Genomic DNA, 25,713 nt, shown 5'->3' with positions numbered 1-25,713 from the left:
AGAAGATACACAGACGGAGAGAGAGTCGATGGTAGATCCGGGGCCAGCAGAACAGGAAGGGAGTCGTTCTCAAAAATCCGACTTCATCCTTTTTTAAACAAACTATTTTCAGGGTGAAAATTACTAGAGCATAAAGTTCACACTTTACTCTTTTTAATAAGCCTAATATTTCGATAGTCACCGATTCGGAATGTTAGAAAACGACTGGTGAAAATTGGGTAGCTTACTGTGAAGGGAATTAGCAAGCTAGCTGGGGGAATCTGGCTGGAAGACACAGAAGAATAGACGGATAACAAAGAGCGGATTTTTGTTCCTTTTATCAAGCTCTCCGAACAGATATCATTTCAATAATTCCCGTTAAAGCTAGCTTCATCGCTAGCTTTGAAATTTAGCCATTTATCATGGAATTGAGAGTAGGAAACCGATACAGACTGGGAAGGAAAATTGGCTCTGGATCCTTTGGTGATATTTATTTGGGTAAGTAATTGTTTATTTCTTTTTTCATTTATCGATATAGTCGGTATTATTTGTCAGTGTATTCAAGGTAAATATCATATTTTGTTTTGAAACGTCAAATCGATTCCCAGTGTCCGTGTCCCCCCAATCAGCTGCTCTTGAAGGTCCTATTCAGTGTACGTTAGCTTGAAAACCCCCACTAACCATTGCTATTTTGATGGGTAGTCAGCTAGTTTAACAGGTCAGTTAACTGGAGATCAGTTTAAATACACACCAGGCCCGTATTTGTATGTAAATACATATTGTTATGAACATTACGTGACACCCATTAAGCTTTTCTTGAGCGAAAATACAGAATCAGGCAGTCAAAACTTGACAGTTATGCTCTATGGACTACATATTGTCAGATATAATATTGTCAATAACCTGCTGTGCTCGGTGTATACAACAAACTTTGAGCAGACTGTAAGTCTTAGATATGTTAACTTATATATAAATATATATGTATATTTGAGTTAATTTAGCTTTAGTGCTTTGCCATTTGTAATACACGGTTATGCATTTAGGTTGCTGACCTGTCAAGTGCATTTTTAATGTCATTATTTTTTATAATTTGTTTGGAAGGTGTGTGTTGGAACTTGGAGGAGTCTCGCGTTTAAAATGTGTTGTAAAATGTCCCAGCATATCCTGTCAAAGACAATCTGATGGCGAGTTTAGCCTGTGTTTTGTGTCTTAAACATCTAATATTATCAAGATTGATGTGTCCCTTGTAATGACTTTGCTACACTCTATAATATACAGTATATTTGTTATATCTCACTGGTTTGTCAGGAGTAACAATGCAATGACTGACAGAGAAGAGGAAGTGAAGTACTTTGTCACAAGTAAACGCTTGTATAGCATTTGTATTGCATGCTGTCTGTAGCTTGTGTGATCAGATCTTTGCAACTTCTGAGTTGTTTCTACATGTTGGTAAGAGGTCATTAATTATAAGACCCTTCATAAAAGGTCTGTTGTGCTCAACTAGCTGGCAAGTTCCCTTAGTGTGCAAGTTTCAACTTAACTCTTACTTTGTGTTGTGAAAGGCGCTGGTGATGTAATATTTACTTTCGTCATTGGTTTTGGGAGTATTGTTGTAGGCAGCTGCCTTTAATGTACATTTCTTGTAAGTTCTTATGTCACCACAATAAAGATATTGAAGGCTGCCAGTTATACGTGATTCTGGGCATAGCAGTCTGTTTGTGTTGTTCGGTTCCTTTTGAAGCATCCTGCCCAGGCCTTTATGGTTTGACTTGTGATGCAAAGTTTTATAAACTACTCATTGCAATATGGGATGCATATGGTTCCGTCCTTGTGGTTTGATGAGCTTTGTTCTCTTGCACAACTCCTTCGTTTTTGTTTTGCAGTTGGAGTTGTGTGCAATGATCTCATTTGCTGGACAGAGTTGTGTTTATGATATGCTCTCTGCAGTACTTTGGTGGAGGAATACTCCACGCCTCCACTCTGTACTTCTTTCCAGAAATGGCCTGAAAAACAACCGTTAGTTCCAAAGCAAGATCCCAAATCTGAATACATAAGCCGTCCAGTATGTTCTTGCGAAATTACCCAACACTTTTTTTTTTTTGTTCTTTTTTTTTTTTTTTTGCGGAAGTCCATTGAGGTTTGCAGAAAAAGTAGATCAGCTGATTGTTGTGTGGCTGTTGTTTACATACAGACTAGGCTCTTTGTTTCTGTTTGCGGCAGAATGGCAGGATCAGAGCGGTTGTGGACTCTAGAGTTATGTTACACATCTTGTACATGTCGGTTTGGCATTAATAGTCAACAGTACAATCCAAGTGTGTGAATGTTGTTACGCAACAGTGGTGATTCAGCTGGTGTAGTGGAAACATTCGTGTCCATGTACTCGCTAAGGGGCTTATGTAAAGTCTCCCAATATCCCCACACCTGGGGAGGCAGAGCCTGATGAACTCCAGCTGGGGCTGAAGGAGGCCAGACCGACCTGATCAACAACACATGCTCTCTCTACCAAGCCTCTTAAAAAGTAGGCTACAGCATTGGCCTGCCTACATGAATCAGAGAGGGTGAAATACTCACAGAGCTCTCATGAAAACTTGGAGTTGTCTTGTGGCTTGTTAAATCATACAGCCAAGAGTGTTTTTATTGGCACTATGTGCATTGTTTACATTATCTCCAGTAACTAACCTCTTAGGATTGCACATACTCAACAATACTGTTTATCGGATAATATTTGAGGACTAACTATCGGTATCGGCATTTATAATGGCCGATAAATGAATATTTAAAAAAATGCGGGTGCGGTGATTCATGTAAGGGTGGTGCTGCCAATAAAGCACCTAAAAGCTGTCACAAGAACTGGCAAAAGTAATGATTATGAATACAACAAATATAGCAAGGAGACATTTTAATTGTTTATTAATAAACAAGTGTTTTCAGTCAGTGTCAGCCAAAGATGAAGTTGACGATGCTGACTCGCGATCTTCAGTGAGCGCGCGCCAGAGAGAAATGCACATTTCATATGGTTACATGAGTCTGTCTGTCTTTCGTTTTGAATTGTTCTGTTTAAAAGTAGACATTTCAAAATAGATATATTTCAATTCTCAGGTCTATACGCTGAGTTTCGGTTCATGAGACGAGCTCCAGTTCACCCGCAGGCGCCTCCGTGTCGAGATTATCTATCGTCTGCTAAATTTACTTCTTATAAATTAAATCCAGGCAAATGGCTGATGAAACATTGATTAAAATTAAGATACAATTAATACAAAACGAAATTCACTTTGAAACGGAAGGTTTTGTGCTTTCTGTTTGATGTCTGTAAAAAGTTTCAAAGCATTAGTGCCGCTTTCAGAGCGCTCACGTCCGTAGTGCTGAACTGTTGCGTCTGTAACATTGTTTTTTCCTCATAAATGCGAACACGAAAAATAAAATAAAATAAAATGAATATTTTATGTAGCCTGTGGAGACTGAGAGCCAACCCTTCTTCATCCGGTGGGTCTGCCTGCAGAATTGATTTCTCTGCTACAAGCCTGTCACGTATTGTGTGTAGGGCTGTAGTCAACCAAAGAAATCCTTAGTCGACCAAAGTCTTGTCCTGCGCAACGATTAGTCGACAAAAAAAAAAAAAAAAGACGCGATGTTTTGATTGAACATTTTTTAACAATTGTCATAGAGCATTTATAAAACAACAACGAAAAAACATCAAAAATACATAAAACTATAATAATAATACAATTCTTTGAAAATTAAGTGATTTTTTTTTAACTGCAAAAAGTGAGGAGCTCTGTCCTAGGTCTATAGTAACAGTCACAATCGTGCACCTGACCACACCACACGCTACAAAAAATATAACTGCTATCTGCCACAATGAAAAATCCTAACAAAAGCTCTCGTTTATACAGGCTGTATATTCTTCTTTACTTTCAAAGCTATAGGTTAACTTTTGTCCAGCCTATCTAGGCGTTTTAAAACAAACACACACAAAAACCCAAAGAGCCTAAAAAACAATCCTAATAATAATAGGCTTTATTGTAGGACCGCATATAGGTTTATTTTCGTTTTGTTACATTATTTAGGCTATTTTCAAATGCGTCAAGTGTACAAATAAAAACAAAAACATATCAAGAAAACACAATCTATTGAGTCAGCATGATAAAGCCGTTAAAGGGACTGCTCACGTCTTTTGCGCGCTCAAGTTCGATTTCAAATGTAGGCGCGCGGTGTGCGCTAATGATGGAAGCAACGGTCGCGGTGCGACGCGCTCTTTTTTTTCCAAGTGCGTCCACGCCGCATCGAGATACAAACATATAGTGTATAAAAACCGAAACAAGTAGCGTTCTAACTGAATGAATACAGCTAAACTACCTATATCCCTTACTGAGCATGAAGCAGCAGCGCAGCCAGCCACAGGTGCGAACCGAGTGTTCTATGTGTGTGCGCTAAACTGTGGCGCTGTTACAAAATAGCCTAAATTAAAGCATTTAAAGTTGGGGATAAACCATAGGCTAATTATATTTAGAATACAGTAATATTTAACTGCTTATAAAGGAATAAAGATCAAGGAGTAAATCATTGAACATTTATTTCTATTGGTAAAAAAAAAAAATGCAACTGGTCGACCAATAAGAATGTCAGTCGACCAAGACGGCATCGACCGATAAGTCGACTAAACGACTAAAGTTGACAGCCCTAATTGTGTGAGCTTGTGACTATTGCAAGCGCGTAGCTGAGAAGTCCTAATTATATTGTCTGCTATATTTAGGCCTACTTCTTATTTATTAAGGCAATTGGTTGATGAAACATTGATTAAAATGCGTGGCGCGAGCGATCTAAGACAGTAAACTGATTCTGCTTTGTCTCGGGTAAACAGCTGTTGCGACGCGAGCAATAACGGCCGCGTCCGGTGTAGACACCGTGTTAAAGCTCATTCTGCCTGATAACGCTACGTTTCAACATCAAGCAATATTCCAAAAATTTATATAATTATAACACTTTATATAGGGCCATTTTGCATTAAGAGTAGCCTAGTTTCACGTTTAGTACATTTTGCTTACTAATTATTTAAAATAGTATAAAAGTACTGTACATATGTAATTAAAAACGTTTTCATTATGATATTATTCATTTTACTTTAGTAAAAAGATCTGAGTTATTCCTCCACTGGTAGAGATTAGAGGAATTAAGAGTAAAAATAGAAGATAATAATGTTTTGTCAGTGACACTTTTTATATATTTATTGATACAAGTTATGACTAAATTAAAAGACAAAGTCGTCGTTAGTGAAGATTATGCAACAGTATTAGAATATAATATAATATAATATAACATGCAATGCAAACTAGTTTGGTTACAGCTCAGCTGTATAATTCTCATTCTATCATTCCCCCTGCCTCCATTACATATCTGTGTCACACAAGTGTTTGATTACCACATTTGAGTGATCATTGCAAAACGTGTTTATAAAATATATTTATTCTGTTTATAGCTACTGTGTAAACAAGTACCCATCAAAAGTTTGTACACACCAATAGGAAAGTGTCCAAACTTTTGACTGGTATACTGTACTATAATACACATAAATAATATTGCTACTGTATTATAATATACACATAAATAATATCGGCCGATATATCGGTATCGGGCTTTTTTTACTCCCTAATATCGGTATCGGCATCGGCCCCCAAAAATCCATATCGGTCGGGCTCTAATACAGACGTATTTCACAAGCAGCCGCGCCGCAGCCATCATCACCGAGCGCGAACCATTGACAGTGAATGAAACGAAGCGAACGCACAGTAGCCTACGCAATTTATATTCACAATACTTACTATAATAAATGTATATTATTTTATTGCATTTGTATTAGTTGTTTGAAGAGTAAAAAAAAAAATCGGTCGGTCTTAATGCAAGTTTACAACCGGCAAGTCGGTCGGACTAAAAGGAAAAAAATAATAATAATTGGGTCGGTCCTAATTTGACAGGGTCGGTCGGGTTACGGCAAACAAGAATATTTTTAAGGATGGCCTTATTTTGGATATCAGGTACAATAAATACATGGCAAATTTTCTCAAGATAAACAAATCTCTTAACCAATGCTTTAAACTATGGGAGTCAGTTGTAGCCTACTAGGCTTCATTAGCCTACTATAATATTGAACTGATTTGTAGCTATACAAACACTTAAATTACACTTTTATTTATTTTTATAATAATAAAGTTATATGAAATATAAACATTTAAATGGTGGCTGGCATAAAAACTAGCCAGATTTATTCAAACATGCATTAAATATTGAAGAACATTAAAAATTATAATGAATATTTAATATGGTGCATATATTTAGCAAAATGCTCCTCTTTAGAGTTAATTTTTCTAGCTGACTAACGAGTTTGTTCACATATGGTTTTTCTGAGGTAAATGTGACGTTACATCACATTGTTTACAAGTTGTTTTACTGACGTCTTTCCACGGTTGAAACACTGATTGAGCGATTCCATGTGACATGATACGGATTTCGATAAGTTGTACTCTATCTTTTAACACACTTTCAGACGTTCATTCATGTTTATTTCGCGCTGTAACTGGTATTAAGGTAGAAGAGGAGATCATGTGCGCTCCGCGCTGCTGCTTCTCTTGAGCTGAGCTGAGCCAGAGCGATCTCACGCCACAGCGCCAAAACGGTATTTATGTTTTTGAATTTCGTAAGAAAATGGACGTAATTTGAGACTTTATTTAGTATCAATAGTAACAAAGCACGAAGATTATTGCGATTTATTGGACGGGATGCGCGCTACAATGTTCCATTCATTCATCAAATGAAAACAGAATGACTAATCGATTCTTGAGATTTAAGAATCGATATCGGTTCATAAAAATGAGAATCGATTAATATCGAGAAATCTATTTTTTACCCAGCCCTAATGTATAGTATACGTAATAACACTACTATTCAAAGTTTTGTGGTGTTTTTGAAAGAAATTAATACTTTTAACAAGGATGCATTAAATTGATCAAAAGTGCAATTTAATATATCACATTTTCAAATGAATGCTGTTCTTTTAATCTTATAAAATAAGGCTAAAAAAATCAGTTTCCCCCAAAAATTAAGCAGCAAAACTGTTTTCAACATTAATAATAGTAAATGTTTCTTGAGCATCAAATCATCATATTAAATTGATTTCTGAAGGATCATGTGACACTGAAGACTGGAGTAATGATGCTTTGAGAATTCAAAGCATCATTTGCTTTGAAAATTCAGCTTTGACATCACAGGAATAAATTACAGTTTAAAATGTATTACAATAGAAAAGTTGTTAAATAAAAAAAAAAATTCGACCCCAAACTTTTGAATAATAATGTAAATATGGATTACCTTTTGCTGCCATCTAATGTCTTATGATGCCCACATTTACTTGCTGTTTTTAGAGTTTCATTTTTAATTTATAGAGACAAAATTTTTAGAATTCTAATATCTGCCATTTATCAATTATCAGCCATGGACTTATCCGTATCGGTCCAAACCCTATAGAGCACTTTCCCACATGCTGTTTGATAGATCATATTGTTTAACAGCCAGTGTTGTCATAAATCTCTTTGTTCTTAGACTCTCTTTTTGTGTAGGTGAACAGGTATTAGATCCACACAGTTTTAACATGCTGTTCTCTCATTTACCAAGATGCTTATTTAGCAGATCTCTCGCTAATGAATTGAATCTCAGCGCTGCAACACAAGTATCCATCTGTCTCCGCACTGCACAAACCAGCAAGCTTGCGGTTACGAAAAATGAATGTGAGCATATGCACATGAATGAGATGAGTGCAACCAATTTGTTCTCCAGACAGGCTCAGGCCGAACCTTCAATCCCTCTGGAGGGCCCTGGGCCTGGTGTGTGCGGGATGGGGGTTGAGAAACATGCCAGCTGCCTGCAGTCGGGGAGGACGGCTGAATTTTATTGATCTCCAAGATTACATCATGGAAGGGTTCCTTGGAAATTATTGCACAGAGAGTCTTATGAAGGAACCAGTGTCAGGGCTTCAGACTAACTTGTCCACTGGTTGCACTGGTGCCACCAACTTTCTCAGTTGGTCACACCAGCACATGATTTGGTTGCACTTTTTCTTTCTTTTTTGCTACAACATAGGATTAATCAATGCATGCTGATGAATTGCATGCTAGTTGGGTCAAGCTTTTCTTTTTTATATGACTTAATTCCTAATGGACTATATGCGAAACCTGGTTTTCGATAAGCCAGCTCGGGCATTTCCGGTTAACATTCTGTACTCACTGTACATCCACACAAAACCATCAATGGTTGACTTTTTAATGTTGTATTTAAATTTGAATGCCATTATCACACTTAGGCCTTCCTAATTTGCCAATAAAGCAGTTTTATTGATTGCAATAAAGACTTAAAGCTAATGTGAACTTTGGAATAAGAAACGCGATGCCTGTAATTGCACACGCAAAATTTTTTCAGCACTTAAAATGTTATTTTTAATGTGATGAACAAAAACTATAAATATATACCAATAAATATGATAAAATCACTAGGTTTAAAAATAAACTGTCAAGGTGAAGTATCAAGTATTCATAAAAATGTGATGAAAAACAATAACTGTCAGTCAGTGCAGCGCAAGCTCACTGATTTCGGCACACTTGTGAAAACTCCAGTTTTCTTCAATAAATCTTACTAAAGTACACACTAAATCTTTATTTTTTTACAGTGTGTTCATTTTGCTGAGGGACACGTCTTTTTTTGTGTCGTCTTACATTTGAATAACTAAATTAATGCTAGGTCTGACTATTTAAGTGACTATATTCTGATTATAAACTAAGTATTACAATATTTATGCTGTTAAAGCTACCTCAGGAAGATACCAACAATACACATTCGCACATTCTCAAAAAATGGTCGCAGTCTGGAACCCTGAGTGTGCAAGCAGATGTAAAGGGAAGGCTCAAGAGCTCTAAACCATGATTGAAATGCAGTCACTTGAAAATCACCATGGGCGTTGAAGACATATGTGTCATTTGCTGTTGAACCATGTGAACTTCGACATCTATGTTAAGGATAGGCTCCTGTAGTGTTTACTGATGTATTAAGCGGATGTGTCTGAACATATCCCCTGTGCTATCAGTATAGGGTAGGAAGAACATTCTCTCCTCTAAATGTGCCCAGGCAAATCAAATTCCACTGTACATATCTTTGCAGTCTTTGAAATTCACCAGTAGTGTTGGTGTCACATTCATGGAGGCATGAAATGCATAAAGATCCAGGGGAGATTATTTTACAGAGAAATGCACATTATGTAAAGCATAGCATACCATTCACCTTAGTCTTGACTGTCTCAAATTAATAAAACAAACATGTTTTCAGAAATTATGGACTTTTTTAATTAATCGACTATAATAATGATTAATTTTGTTTTTTTGAGGAAACCGGTTAAATTGATCCTTATTTGTTTGCATGGGCTGTTGGCTGTCTCAGAGCATGGACTTTGCTTGTTTTGATAAGTCTGATCATGTGTCCAGGCTTTGCTCATGTTCATTATAGTAGTAATATGTGTCTAATCATGTGTAGCTGTTTGTCTTTCCCTGTGAATGCACTCGTTATGTGAGGCTAAAAAGGCAGGGTGATCGGAGCTGTGTGCCCTGGTCACACTGGGGTGTGACGGGAAAATCTTGCCATCCCCAACAATGGACTCGGTTCAATTTAGATGGAAATTGGGCTGGTGTGAGTAGCCTTGCACACTGACAAACAGCTGTAAATCCTGGCAAGAACCTTTTAAAATATCCCAACCGCACAGGGATTTGTTTAGATTTTAAGCTGTGTTGCTGAACTTTTGAGGACACACATAGAATAGTGTCAGTGTCGCTTTTGGATACTAGCGATGCCTTAATTTATTTGTGGTGTGATGCATCTTTCTCTACCAAAATAGGCAGAAGGTCTATTTTCTAAATGCATGTTATTGATCTTATTGTGAACAATTCATCCATGCAATTTTTGTATATTTTTGACCTTGTAATTTTTAATCAAAATGTCATGACTCAATCTTAAGGGGTCGCACACTGAACGAGAAGCGCAGCGCCGCACCATGTCTTTAATATTCGTACAAATAGTTTTCTATGGTACGTTCAAATTGCAGGCAAATGTGGCCCAAAACCGATTTTTTTTTTTGCTCACATGTGACTCGGATCTGTTTTTTTAATGACAGTGTGAACAGCACAAACGACATGGAATCTGATCTTTTCTATTCTGATTTGTGTCACTTAAATATGTGGTACTAAATCCGATACAGGTCAGATGTATGACATCTTAATTTCATAATGTCCTTAAACACAACAATATTGTTAACCAAACTGACAATAGAATGTGCGCGTTACTGTGTGCGATTCCTGTAAGTTGTCCTAGGCGCTGCACTACGCTTCTCGTCTGGTGTTCGATAGGGGTGGAACGGTACATGTATTCGTATTGAACCGAAACGGTACGGGCGTCACGGTTCGGTGCATGCATTTACACGGAGAATACACGGTATATAAATAATTAAATTCTTGTGTGCAAATGAATTAATGTAATGCGAAACTACTATTAGATACGCGGGTTCTTTAGGGACACATAATCTGTAGCCCCGCCTTACTGGCGAGCTCTTTTACTGTCTATGGCTTCGCCTATGTATGCAGTTTTTTGTCAGGTCGACGACGGTCCAGTGAGTGAGTCAGAGATAGCAGCATTAAAGGATTAGTTCACTTTAAAAAAAACTTTTGCTGATAATTTACTCACCCCCATGTCATCCAAGATGTCCATGTCTTTCTTTCTTCAGTCGAAAAGAAATTGTTTTTGATGAAAACATTCCAGGATTTTTCTCCATATAATGCACTTTGCTGGGCACCAAACGGTTCAAGGTCTAAATGACCGTTTCAGTGCAGCTTCAAAGGGCTTTAAACGATACCAGACGATGAATAAGGGTCTTATCTAGCGAAACGATCGGTCATTTCAAAAATAAATAAAAAAGTTAAAGTTTTATAGGCACAAATGCTCGCCTTGCGAACTCTCCTGTTCGAACTCGTTCATCAAAATGAACTAATCTTTTTTCGAGTGACTCGAAAGTGACTCGGATTTTTGAAATGACCGACCGATATGGATTTTTTAGTGCCGATACCGATTTATTTCCCATTAGCCTTAGCCGATGACCGATACGGGCTGCCGATTTTCTTGAGCCGATATTTGGAGCCGATACATTTTGCTCCCTCAATTTACATCATAAAAATGACATGATGTTAACAAATGTTACAGGTCTCAATTTAATAAAAGTAACATTTATTTAACGTAAAAAAACTATATTTAACAAATAGTAAAAACGTGAGGTAGAACAAGAACAAGTAGATAAACAATTTTTAACAAATATTAAAAACATGAGGTAGAACAAAAAAAAGTTCACTGCTGAAAATAAATATTTAAGCATAAATAAAATAATTACACTATTGCACACAGTAGCAACCAGCATAATAAAGTGCACAGTGCACACTGTACTTCATTTTAAAAGTAACAAACTATTTACTGCCATGGTTTAAATTTTTCTACATAAAATAAAATGAGCATGTCTAGTCTCTAATATCACTGCGATGGCGAGGGAGACACACACCACACGCGTCCAAACCTCAGCCAGGTGGTCGCTGAATAAATCTCCCACAAAAAGCACGGAACAACGTTGGTATTACTTAATCCTATGACCAGTGTTCGTAACAGCTACCGTACGCATACTAGGGCTGTCAAAATTGCTCAAATGGCGTTTGTATATTCCCTCTAAAAAAACATATTTGAACATATCGTCGTGCATTTGGTTACGTCAATAACAGGACAAATTAGAGAGACATAACTACTAGTATTAACCCTCATGTGGTGTTCAAAACCCTATAACACCTGTGGTGTTCCCGGTCAAAAATGACCGGGCCATAAAAAAAACCTTATAAATCACTCATTATACCATAATTTCACCCAATCTTGGATTTTTGTCAACATGTTCTCTTTCAATTAGGACTGGTTTTATATTTTGATTTGCATCTGAATAATCATAGGCCTCATTTATTTGAGAGTAGGCAATTCATTTTTTGAGTAATTTTTTAATTTTTTTTAAATAATTTTGGAAATATTAAATAAAATCTGAAGAAAATTGGTATTGTTGATCACACTAGTCAACTTAACATTTTCACCAGGAATTTTGTTTTGAAACTTTTGTTTTGTAAAAAATATGGCACATAGTCACACTTGTGGTGTTCCCGGTCAAAAATGACCGGCCTATAAAAAATAGCTTATAAGTCACTCATTATACCATATTTTCACCCAATCTTTGATTCAATCTTTTTGTCGACTTGTTCTCTTTCAATTAGGACTGGTTTTATATTTCTGTTTGCATCTGATTAATCGTGGGCCTCATTTGTCTGAGAGTAGGCATCTCATTTTTTGAGTAAAAAACAAATAATTTATGAGTAAATTTGGAAATATGAAAAAAAAAAAATGAAAAAAATGGCTACTGTTGATCACACTTGTCTACTCTAATGTTTCACCAGGAATTTTGTTTTGAAACTTTTGTTTTGTAAAAAATATGGCACATAGTCACACTTGTGGTGTTCCCGGTCAAAAATGACCGGCCTATAAAAAATAGCTTATAAGTCACTCATTATACCATATTTTCACCCAATCTTGGATTCAATCTTTTTGGCAACTTGTTCTCTTTCAATTAGGACTGGTTTTATATTTCTGTTTGCATCTGATTAATCGTGGGCCTCATTTGTCTGAGAGTAGGCATCTCATTTTTTTCCACCAGACCCTCCGGAGGGTTTCAGGAGTTTCACAATTTGCTCCAGGAGCTAGGTTCGGGCGGCAGACGTGAATTCGCGTCAAACGCGTGAATGCACAAATAGCACTAAATAAATCATTCGCGGGTAACGCGCTTCCGCGCCAGACGCTTCAATTCGCGCGAACTTGACGCGCGAATGAGGCGTATTCGCGTCTACGCCTCATTCGCGCCGCAGGATTTTTTTTACGCGCGTAACGCGTCTTTGCATTGACTTAACATTGAAATCACTCGCGCCTGACGCGCTATTCGCGTCCGGTGTGAACGCACCATTAAAGTCCCCGTGAACCGGAAGTTACAAACGACTTTTCTCCAGTGTTGTGACGTATTTCCAAGTGAAATGGAATATTGAATAGAGGGCAGGGTTTTACTTTAGCGCTCCTCCTCTCCATCTCTCGCTCATAGCAGACTAGCGGTTTGAGGGGAGTTGCCACGCCCTTGTGCCATAGCACGTGACAGGAAGACAAGTTGTTTCGAGGGGGGAGGGAAGGATAACGTATTTGATTAAAGATTATAAGGGTACATTAATTTTTAAAAAGTGCACAGATAAATCATTTATAATAAACACTACAATATTACTTATAAAAATACGAATTGTAAAATTTGATTTCATGGCGACTTTAAAGGTAAGAATACTTGTGAACGACCCCTTACAAGTGTTTTCACATACAGGTCCTCGCAATTGTTTTGCAAATTTGGAACATTACTGTATTTGTCTCTTTGCAGTTTTTTGGCTGTGAGAGTTTGTTGACCCACCATGTGTATTTGATCGTCTGTAATGTGTAGCTTCATTAAGCTGAGTGAGTTGGGCGGCTCACGCATTAGCAGCTTTAGCCAGTTCATTTTTTTTATGAGCTGACAGTGTTGAAGGGCACTATAATATTGACAGTTATTGATTGCTATACCACTCTTTCACGGGGCAGTAGCCACAGGGTGGGTTTAAGGTTTCAGGGACTGTGGGAAAACCACTATAGCTGTTATTTAAAAGGGTCATGGTCAGTTGTATCGTGTGGGACCATCTGAGCAATTGGACTGTATAGCTTGCTTGCCTTTTTCCATGAGCCATGGCAGGTGATGGCTTTTCAGAGTATTATCCTGTGAAGCTGGTACTACTCGTGCATCTTAGAGTGACTTGTCAAATTGAAAGTAATAGATCATGGTTATTCAGGAAGAGCAGTGGCTGGAAATACATGGCATACGTACGGGTGAGATTCAACAGGAGAGTACTGGATCCTGCGGCCTGGTCCTGGTATAGCACTTGTTAAACATAAAAATAAATTGCTTGCACATCTAACAACTTAATAAAACCATTTAGAAATCATTTGGTTGGTTATATAACCTGTTCTGGTGAAAATGGTCACTTTCCCCGCTCCCCCCCTAGCGTTCCCAGGCGGAAAACCAACCTTGCAACATGGGGACTAACGTCCCGGTAAGTTGGAAATAGGAAGTCTCGTGAGAAGCGAGAACGAGCGAGAAACACGAACTGCTTTATGGCAATTTCGACATAATTCTATGATACTGTGTATGATGTATTACCCACCTCAGTAGACATAGCTCCACACGATAAAGTTGGCCGCTCCAATAATAACAAATGCACATGAGCCGCGGTAGAAAGGGGGAGGAGTAGGTAGGGCTGTAGTCAACCAAAGAAATTCTTAGTCGACCAAAGTCTTGTCCTGGGCAACGGTTAGTCGACTAAAAAGAAAAAGAAAAAAAAGACGCTATGTTTTGATTGAACATTTTTTAACAATTGTCATAGAGCATTTATAAAACAACGAAAAAACATCAAAAATACATAAAACTATAATAATAATACAATTCTTTGAAAATTAAGTGATTTTTTTTAACTGCAAAAAGTGAGGAGCACTGTCAGTAACAGTCACAATCGCGCACCTGACCACACCACATGCTACAAAAATATAACCGCTATCTGCCACAATGAAAAATCCTAACAAAAGCTCTCGTTTATACAGGCTGTATATTCTTCTTTACTTTCAAAGCTATGGGTTAACTTTTGTCCAGCCGATCTAGGAGTTTTAAAACAAACACACAAAAAAACCCAAAGAGCCTAAAAAACAATCCTAATAATAATAGGCTTTATTGTAGGACCGCATATAGGTTTATTTTCGTTTTGTTACATTATTTAGGCTATTTTTAAGTGCGTCAAGTGTACAAATAAAAACAAAAACATATCAAGAAAACAATCTATTGAGTCAGCATGATAAAGCCGTTAAAGGGACTGCTCACATCTTTTGCGCGCTCAATTTCGATTTCAAATGTAGGCGCGCGGTGTGTGCACTCATGATGGAAGCAACGCGGTCGCGGTGCAACGCGCTCTTTTTTTTCGAAGTGCGTCCACGCCGCATCGAGATGAAAACATATAGTGTATAAAAACCGAAACAAGTAGCGTTCTAACTGAATGAATACAGCTAAACTACCTATATCCCTTACTGAGCATGAAGCAGCAGCGCAGCCAGCCACAGGTGCGAACCGAGTGTTCTATGTGTGTGCGCTAAACTGTGGCGCTGTTACAAAATAGCCTAAATTAAAGCATTTAAAGTTGGGGATAAACCATAGGCTAATTATATTTAGAATACAGTAATATATAAGTGCTTATAAAGGAATAAATATCAAGTAGTAAATCATTGAAAATTTCTTTCTGTTGGTAAAAAAAAAAAAAAAAAAAAATGCAACTGGTCGACCAATAAGAATGTCAGTCGACCAAGACGGCATCGACCAATTAGTCGCCTTAACGACTAAAGTTGACAGCCCTAGCCGCAAGTGAGTTTTTTACGACAGTGTTGTGAAATATACGGCCCACAGCTGTAGGGGGAGCTCGATATCGGTCGGGCTCTATTACAAACGGGTGCGATTTTAAAACGGTTTAATCTATAATTATTTATGTGCCGAAATGCTGTGTAATAAGTGATATGAATGACTGTATACCTTATCTCTTAAAGGGCATATTGCAGGTTAGAGGACCCAACGAGTCAATGTATAGAAAAATAATGTAGGAACTAGATTTTCTTTAAAATATACTTATAAATACGCTACAGACGCATCTGGAGTCGTTTTTGTGAGAATTTTACTTCCGCGTCTCAAAATGGGCGCGGTGGGCATGACGTAACGGGCGGGAGAGCGGTCGATTCAAACAACAGGAAAACAATGGATCGCAATGACATTTCGGACGCTGAGGAAATACTTACTCGTATGACGGACCACAGCCATACAATTGAGACTGCTATGCTGCCAAGAGAGCAGGGACAGGCCAGGACTAATGTCAGACAGAACGGTCAGAGACAAATTGAGTTGTGGTGTGAGAACCAGTGGAGAACAGGACAGGTGCTTGGTGAGAGACGTGCTTCTAGATATACACGTTCGCTAACGATATACACTGTGCTCACAATATTGTACAGATTATTACCATCGTATATCAGGCCAGCAGACATTAGTATGTTTAGGGTAGATTTATACTATTAAATGTATAAAAACTATACTTGAGTATATTTCTATTGTACTAAAAACATACCCAAGTACATTTTTAATACATATTTTTCACCTGGGTTATAACATAAACAGAAAATTAAAGATTTGAATATTTAAACAACCTGAGTAATTTTGTTTTTCAATTACAAGTTGCCTCTATTTAGGGCATGACTACCTATATCACACTATTTCATGCCATTGGTACAGTATTAGACGATCAATATTTTTGTTTCGGCATCCCATGTTAAACTCCATCATATCCCCGGGAGGATAATCCTCCGATCTGAAGTGAACGCTACACACGACCGCGTTTCTCGGAGCCGATGCGGAAGAGAAATCCCATCTTTTCACCTGCACAAACCACACCAGGCACGAAAGATATACAGCACCGTCCCTTTTCTTGTTATGGAATCGTCATTTTGCGTCATCGGAGGATTTTTGTGCCAGAGGCTAAAGACTACAGTCAGTGTTCCGCATGTTTTCACCACGCCCATATGGGGCGGGATCTCACTCACAGAATGTAAAGAGAGTGTCAGCCATCTTTCTGTAGAAGCTAAGCTAACAGGCTCTTGCCTCTTGGTCTGTGTAGAATGTTTGTATAGTAGGCTAATCACAATGGCGGAAGGTAGTTTTGAAGTTGAAATGGCAGAAGGGGATTTCGAAGATCTGTTGCGAAAATCTGATGCTCGCGGCTACCTGTACGAGCCGCAATGCAGCGGTGAACAGTTGCGGGAGATGGAGGAACAAGAGCCGGAGCAGCTGCTGCAGCAGGGGAGCGAGACCTGAGCCCGGCCAGACTCGAGCTGGGGCGGACTGGTGGTGTCAGTGCTCTCGCTGTGCGCCTATGGTAACAGACATAGCGTCCTATTGCTGTCGCGAATCTCAGCGATGCCATTTTCTTCTGGACGAGATCGCTGAATCCGCAGAGCTTTGAGTGTAAAACTGGTAATATTAATAATTTTTTAATTAAAAGTTATAACTCACATTGGTTGTGGTTCTTTTTATAAACCTTTATGGTGTGTTCAAACGCGAATTTAATTATTTGCGCGAGTAGATTACATACATACCAAGTCAATGCAAAGACGCGAATAGGTTTAGTGTCACGTCCATCAGGCACAACATATACACTTAGCCTAGTCATTGGAAATGCCAGTGTTGTCATTCTCCTTATCTGTTTTATTGGGTGTCTTGTTGCAGCAGATGAATGTGGATGATTTTCAGCATCCTCTGCTCAGGATGCTGAGTTGAGGCAGATGGTGGGCCGGAAAGGAGGTGGTATAGCAGTACGCGTAGATAATTCCCACTCCCTCACACTGGAAAGATGTGTGTGTGAGTCAACCTTAGATATGCAGACTTGTTTTAATCATAGTGGGCCTGCATATTCATTATATTTTTGGGTTATATTTAATTGTGTCCCAATGACTCATAATATACTGGAAGAAGCTAAGGCTTATTAAGACACTGCAAAGCCTCTCTAGTTGAGTGGATTTATTGTTCTCACTCTCCGGCATGCGTGTATTTAGGGCTCTGCCGGTAAACTAGGGGTGTGGCGGTTATTATATAACCGTAAGACCGACGGTTATAGTTGAACACCGTCATTAGAACTCTACAACCGCAAAAACCGTGCTATTAAAATATTTTTTACAAACATTTTTTATCATAGAGAATGTTTAAATACTAATATCAGCTTACGAGGGAAACGGAGGCGGAGTTAGGGCCTGTTCACATATCGCGTCTTTTTTGCGCGCTCAAGTTCGTTATTTCAAATGTAGGCATGCGGTATTCGCGCTCATAATGGAAGCGACACGGTCGCGGATGCTCTCGTTTTTCCAAGCGCGTCCGTGCCGCATCGAGATAAAAACATCTCAACTTTTCAGAACGCTGCAAGCGCACCGTAGGTCACGTGACAAGAACCAACCGGAGCGCAACCGTCCTAGCGCTTTGGAAAAAAGAAAACGCGGCGTGCCCAGCGTTTTCTGCGCGTTTTTAGGCGCTATATGTGAATGGCGGGTAAAGCCTTGTTTATACTCGACGCGTCCGCACCATAGACTATAAAAGGTCCGCACGAGCGCGAAGGTGCGCGTGGCAAAAATGCCGCGTTGGGTGCGCAAGACCGGCAAGACCCCATTTCGATTGGCTGTGTGCACGGCTTTTTTTGTAACAGCGCGCGCGACGCCGCATCCGAGAATGAACGACTTAAAGAGATACTCCACCGTTTTTTCATATTAAACTGTTATTCCCTTAACTAAGACGAGTTGATACATACCTCTCTCGTCTCAGTGCGTGCACTAAATTGCTCTGGCGCGCGAGACACTTTGATAGCACTTAGCTTAGCCCAGTTCATTCATTAGGATCCAAGCAGAGAAGCGACCAAACACCTCCACGTTTTCCCTATTTAAATACAGTTACACGAGTAGTATAACTCGACCTAAGACGGTGACACAAAATAAAACGTTGCGCTTTTCTAAGCGTGTAAAGTGGATAACTATAATGTATGGCGGAATACCATAGCAAGTGCTTGGGAGCACTTCGACTCGGCGCAGTAATATCATCTCTCGTGAAAAGTCATCTCCCCTCTCTCTCTCCGGAGTCATCTCCCCCCTCTATGCGCCGAGTCAAAGTGCTCCCAAGCACTTGCTACCCGTCCTTGGTGCGATTTAATTAGCCCTATTATATTCGTATTCTTTACTGTGGTAAAGTAGAAAAAAGCTGTAGGACAGATAGCCTACATTTTTTCTTGCATGTCAAATTCTTTTTAACATAGTTTGTTCTTGTTATTAGACATGGTAAGGCACGTCAAGTTTATTTGTAAAGCAAGTTTCACACACGCAGGGGAATTTTTGTTTCGATTTCTCTAGCAGCGCAAAATCAAACAGCCTAAATGCCTTGCCCTTGTGGAAGATAAAATTCGCTCTTCATACTTTTTACAACAAGTAGAAAACATGAAGATATCAGAAAAGTGATCGATGGTCTCTTTCCTGCTCGTGTCCCACATGCCACTTCCCTGATCCCTCTCAAAGTGCAGAGCGGTAGGCTATATTACTAACCTGACTTCGTCATACTCATATTCTAGTCAGAATGTGAGTCTGATACTGCTCCATAGGGCTTTGATTATGATGCGTGTCTTAACCGAGCCAGGAAAAACAACAACTCTGCACTCAATTGGATAGACCTACAACCAATCAGAACAATGCAGTAAGTCAGCTACATAGTTGCATAGCATAGTTGTCAACAGAACTCAACTACACGCACGCTGGAAGTAGTAAAATAATGAGTGTTGCTTCTTTTACTTGGTCCTCCATGAGTGCGAGTGTGCGACCAAAGGAGAAACCACAACGACCACAGGGCTTTCATTGCGTCCCATCTTCTTAGCGACCATGGGAGCCAGCTGATAAATTAAACTTTTGCCGAATCCCGTAGGAAGGACGGCAAACGCATCTTTCCGATCGACAAATGCCTTGATTGCAGTTCTCTGTTCGTCTTTTTAAATTAATGCGCTGTCGATTTCTTTTACAACAGACGCGATTGTGGAATCTATACATCTCAATTCTCCAGCTGCAGTCATCTCGGAGGGAAACCAGTTCAACCCAAGCGCTCTTTGATAACGCGATGATTACGTAACTGCAGATCATCTGTCCATCATCGTATAAAGCCCGCCCTGGCAATTTGATTGGCCCGACTAATTCTGAACCGATCATAATTACTCCTCAATGGATCGAGTCCAGACCGAACTTCCTGATCAAAAAATGTTGTGGGCGGGGTTCGGGCTGGCATCCAGGCTACTGTATTACGTGTCTTTGTGTGGAAATATAAAACGAAAGTTTTTTTTCAATAATTTAACTTTATTGTATTATTTAAGTTACCATTATTTACTGATATTTATTTCAATGCTTTACAGGCTTTAGTGTGTTGTTTCTTTGACGGAATTGCTCAAATAGGCTAAACACTTTTTTGCTCAAATAAACACTACTTTTTTTTTTTTTTTATTCAAAACAACCCCCCAACCACCGCACCTGCCACCGTCACAGCCCTATGTGTATTGTACGTCATAGGTACATGAGCAGATATTTTATGTTGAAGCTCCCTACTGTAGACATATCAAGCAATTTGGTTGTTTCTCCATCCACTATCTGTCTTTTGCTTTTCTGTTTGGTGATGTATAGTGTAATCCTGTCTTTTCTGATCTTCAGGCACAGACATCTCCGTGGGGGAAGAAGTAGCTATCAAGCTAGAATGTGTGAAAACGAAGCACCCACAGCTGCACATCGAGAGCAAGATCTACAAAATGATGCAAGGAGGCGGTATGTGTTTCCACACTCAGTCAGCAGCTCCTCCTGGTCTCCATCCGGCTTCTCCGTTAATACACAACTATGAGTCACACGTACACACCTCACACTGCTGACATATACATAAGTGCCTGTAGACAAATAAAACTCTTCAAAATGAAATATTTATTATAAACAGTTAAGTGTCAAGTTACAGTTTACCTTAGCAGGTTTTGTCATCACACTTGATTGTTTTGTAAAATAGTGTCAGGCCAGCTGACAAAGATTTAATTCCCTTTTTGCAATAGTGCTTCTTTGCCACTGGAATTCATACATTTATCAATTATGTTTGGTTTTCTGAGTTTTATTCTAGATTGTTGTTTGCAAAATGTGCTGCTTTGTCGCCAAGATATTATCTAGTTGGCTGTGATAGAAGCGGGTTTGTTGAAATTGTATTAGTCTTGAAAACATCAAGAATGTGTTAAACCACTAACCAAACACATTATAGCAGTTACATTGTAGCTGTATAATTTCCAGCTTGGTGCCAATTTTTTAAAGGGAAACAAATATTTTGTCAAGAACGTTTTCATTATGAATACCAAGAAAAAAAATATTATTTCTAGCAAATATAAAAATTCATACACTACAGTTCAAATATTTGGGGTCAGTAAGGTTTTTAAATTGATGCTCACCAAAGCATTTATTGGATAAAATCATTCTAATATGCTGCTTTGGTGCTCAGGAAACATTTTCTTCTTATCAATGTTGAAAGAGTTGTGCTACTTCATATTTCTATGGAAACTGTGATACTTTTCCAGGATTCTTTAATAAATAGAAAGAGCAAATATTTGTAACATTATAAATGTTTTATTGTGTTTTAATTTCTTTAAAAAAATAATTAAAATCTTATGACCCCAAACTTTTAAAAGGTAAGTGTAGAAGAAGAAAAAGATTTGTGGACTTGTGCAAGTAATATCAGCTGCTAAAAGCCTTCATGAACAACAGCCATTTTATGCTGGGTTAATATAGTTCTTACGTGGGCCTCTTTAGTAAGTTGTTTGAGGGAGAGGGTTCTCTGAATGTAAGGTGTAGTTCACAAGATCTTCATTTCTTAGATGGTGTTAGAGAATACTTTGGTAACAGTGGGTGGCAAACCAATCGTGACCAATTCCCCTTGCATCATCATCATCAGTCAGTGAGTCAACGTATCCTTCTCCGCTGAGAGTAGCATTATCAGATCTCAGCATTCTGTCAACCGTTGTGAATCGTTTTCTCATTGGCTCAACATTTAGCCTTGTGAGGAAGTATTCAATTTGTGGCCCTTTTTGTGGTTGTGCATCCATATCGTGTGTAGGCACAAAACATTTTTTTTCTTGACATTTTGTTTGTTGCAATGTACAATGATGGTTTATGAATATACATGAGGTGCCTGAAGGATACACCCCATCCCCCCGCCCCGGTTCCAGCTGGGTTTGCCCCGATTGCTTATTCTAGATAGACGTATGACAGTCCTGGCGGGGGTATTTTATGGTGCCAGTAGCAAAAGTGTGCCGTCTACGGCGTTCGCTTTCAAATACACTCAAGTCTGTCTGCTCGCTCTCAGCATGACTGAGCATGCATGACGTCCGCTCCGCAGCGCCCAAACTTTGTGATGACATCCGTGCCACAACAGACAGACATTCTGAGTGAGCCTCCCTCTCAGCGCTTGTGTTCTCTGTGATCACATGGACCCCAGGCCAGATGGTGCGTGCGCAGGGGAGTGGGTTTAGGCGGGAGGGGCCATCCTGTGCATTCCATCTCCTAACTGGGTCTCTTTCACCACTCCCAGCCTTATTTAGCATAGCATGAACAGACATACACACTGACAACTAGTGCTGGGTTTCGATTCAAATTTCAAGAATCGATTCGATTCCGATTCTCAAGATCTTGAATCGATTATCATTATTCGATTCGATTCGATTCGATCCGATCCGATCTTCGAGATTAAGATAAGTGTTTTTGAAAAAAGCATATTTTTTTTCCAGCTGTTGAATTACAGGACTGTAGTTATGCAACATATTGATACAATTATTATAGACATTTAACTGCAAATTAATGGAGTATTGATGGTTGTAAAGAACAATCCCCCTTCCAGAGTGTTGATACAACTGCTTTCACAAACTTGCACTGGTGTAGACGACAGAGGACGCAGAGGTATCAGCAGCAGTAACCGCAGAGGATTGCAAGTAACCGCAGCAACCGCGATATTCACGTTTTTTATAAGGCTATACCCTTCTTGTTTTGAACTTCATGCATGTGTATTGAATGTTAAACAAGTTCATAATGATAACAAACAAGACTGTTTATCGTGGTGATGTGTAGCCTACAGAGGCTTCGCACAGACAGTGAATGAGAGAGATCGGCAGAGCGCGTGCGATTACCTGCGTCTGTCTTTGAAGTCATATGTATTTGTGAAAAAGGTTGCCGTGTCAAAGGAAAGCGAAATATTTGTCGTATCATCCTTTTAACGTTCACGTCACGGGTATTTACCATAAATGCGCGTCAGCAGCAGCGCTGGCCAGCATCCCACTGCGCGAGGAAGCCGCGGGGAAATAAAATCAGCGAGTCACGCATTGAATCAATGCCATATTGGTCTCTAATAAGTGAAGCATCAGCTTCAGCGTTACCCATGCGACGCATTGCTGCTCAGCTGAGCCTTGAAAAGTGGAACTCAAAGTTAAAAAATAATTAACACCTTGTTTCATTACATCTCTTTTAATGAATCAGCTTTTTTGAACGTGTTCGTTGAATGAACGGTTTAATGACTCACTCAAAGCCCGTTGTCGTAACAATGTGCGCGCTGAGTGAAAGCCTTTCAATGCGCATACAGGGATCTCCCAGTCGCGGCAAGTTAAAGTTCACGGGGAAAATGTAAACCTACTAAAATCGATCCTCTGAGTTACGGATCGATCTTTAGAAATTAATATGAAAATCGATTCAGAATTGGTGAATCGATTTTTTCAACACAGCACTACTGACAACTTTACATTGAAAAAAGGTGTGGGTACCTGCACGCATTTGTACATGCATTTTTTTTAGGGAGAAAGAAATCCTTGTCTTCTATGTTATTTATTCATTTTTATTTCTGGATGTTTTAATATCTCAATTGCACTCTACGAGTCCATACATGGAGAAGCACTAGGCTCAGCATTTTTCTATTTTAATTCCAATTAATATAGACTGTGTCAGAGAATGGAAAGGCGCGCTGGACGGCTCAGACTAGGAGATATTTTTAACCTCCTGAGTTTGCGCAGGAATAGCTGACCTGGAAGATGTTTTCTGCAAAGTGCTGAACAGCAAAATCTCTGTGCTGTTGAAGGCAGTGGCCAGGCTCAGGGCACACATGACGGTAGACACGACAGCAGCTGCTGAGAGAACTCTGACCTTCCAGAATGCTGCTGAACCCTCGGTCTCTTCCTCTCTTCGAGAATCATGAGTGTGCCGTGTACAGTGTTAGGCATGTTACTTAAAAAAAGTAATTAGTTATAGTTACTAGTTACTTCTCACAAATAGTAACTGAGTTAGTAACGGAGTTAAATCATTATAAAACTAACTAATTACCAGGGAAAGTAACTATTGTGTTATTTAAAAAAAAAATTCAAATTCAAATAGGCCTATGTCAAATAACTTGGATGCCCCCAATATTAAATATGTTAAATTAATTAAATGGACACTATAGATAGAGTTTCCGCTATAAAAAAATGGTGCCGGTCAAAGTGACCGGCAGAGGTTTCGTTTTACGGACATTTTGATGATATGCCGGTCAAATATCGCCTCTTAATTAGTCAAGTTGAGGAAAACTGGAGGCTGGCTATGTAACTTAAAAAATGACAATCAGGCCGTATAGAATGCAACATGTTATTATTAGCCTAACTTTCAAATAGACGGAAAAAAAACATGAACGTCCGATTGGCGTCAATCAACACCAATTGTTTTTTACTATTGTTTCACACACATTCACTTTTTGAAACATTGAGGCACGGATGTACCTAATACAAATAAATTGAATAAAACATTGTAGACTAATCTACACTATTGTAATGTTGCTGTGGGACAATGTGAGAGACACCTATTAAATTCAATAGCCTATATTATTTTATTTTAAATATTATCATTACTATAGTATAACAATAAAACATAATAGATGGTTTAGAACTTTTAATATGTAATATTGCACAGACCACAACTGGCCAACAAATAAGTCTAAAAATAAATTATGCTTCTTATGAAATGTACCAAAAATGAATAAATAATAATAAAAAAAATATACATACACTCTTTGTAGTGCAAATTAAAATGATAAACAGTTTAACAACAAGTGCTCCTAGAACGTTCCTTGCAGGTTATTTTTTAGATTTTATTTGTATAACCATGTAAATTAATTAAAACGTTGCAGATGATACCAATAGGCTACAGAGATTATTCTAATGCTGAAATTTTTAATTTATTTATAAACAAACTATATAATGCTCGGACACCCTCGGAGCGCGCTCTCGGACACTCTCGGTCTCTTGCACGTATTGTCGAGCGTGTTCGCTTCGCTTTTGTCCAGTCCGGCGCCTCATAAACACACACACACACACACACTAGAGAAAAAACTTTGCAGGTCCTATGGCGGAGAGAGAGCCTACTCGGATGAAAACCGCTTCAGTGAGCTCAATTAGGCTATAGTAACGCCGCATTTTCTTGTCAGTAACTGTAACGGGGGAAACAGTAATTCGTTTGATGACTCATTACTGAGAAAGATAACGCCGTTAGTAGTGATGCACCAATGTGAAAATTGTGGCCGATTCCGATATTAATATTGCTCTTATGGCCGATACCGAGATTTACCGATGTCGATATCTCTGTATAGAAAACACATAGCGAGGATTAGGGCCGCACGATATTGGTAAATGACATTGCGATATTTTATTTTTCTGCGATATATATATATATATATATGTATATTGCGATATAAAAATAATTTCACCAGATGACTTGATTAGCTCTATTTGGAAAGAATGAATCATTCTAGAAGGACTGGGGTGGATTTGTCATGAGGTAAATCCGCATAGAAACTAATATTAATAGAATGTTAACTAATGTAGTTAACTAGAC

General features: G+C 38.7%; 1 protein-coding gene across 2 annotated transcripts in view; it reads left to right on the top strand.

The window, feature by feature from the left end:
* Positions 1-25,713, top strand: part of csnk1da (casein kinase 1, delta a) — a 59,306-nt gene continuing 33,593 nt past the window's right edge. For both annotated transcript variants that reach the window (XM_056240625.1, XM_056240627.1), the window contains exons 1-2: positions 1-477; positions 20,500-20,610. In XM_056240625.1, the coding sequence (XP_056096600.1) occupies positions 402-477; positions 20,500-20,610 (187 nt within the window). In that variant the 5' untranslated portion in view covers positions 1-401. The remainder of the gene's footprint in view (positions 478-20,499; positions 20,611-25,713) is intronic.

Source organism: Rhinichthys klamathensis, unplaced genomic scaffold, assembly GCF_029890125.1.
Source record: "Rhinichthys klamathensis goyatoka isolate OS25496 unplaced genomic scaffold, OSU_Roscu_1.1 h1tg000605l_1, whole genome shotgun sequence".
NCBI lineage: Eukaryota > Metazoa > Chordata > Actinopteri > Cypriniformes > Leuciscidae > Rhinichthys > Rhinichthys klamathensis.
Note: the sequence above shows the minus strand (reverse complement) of the source record. Positions and strands in the feature narration are given on the sequence as shown.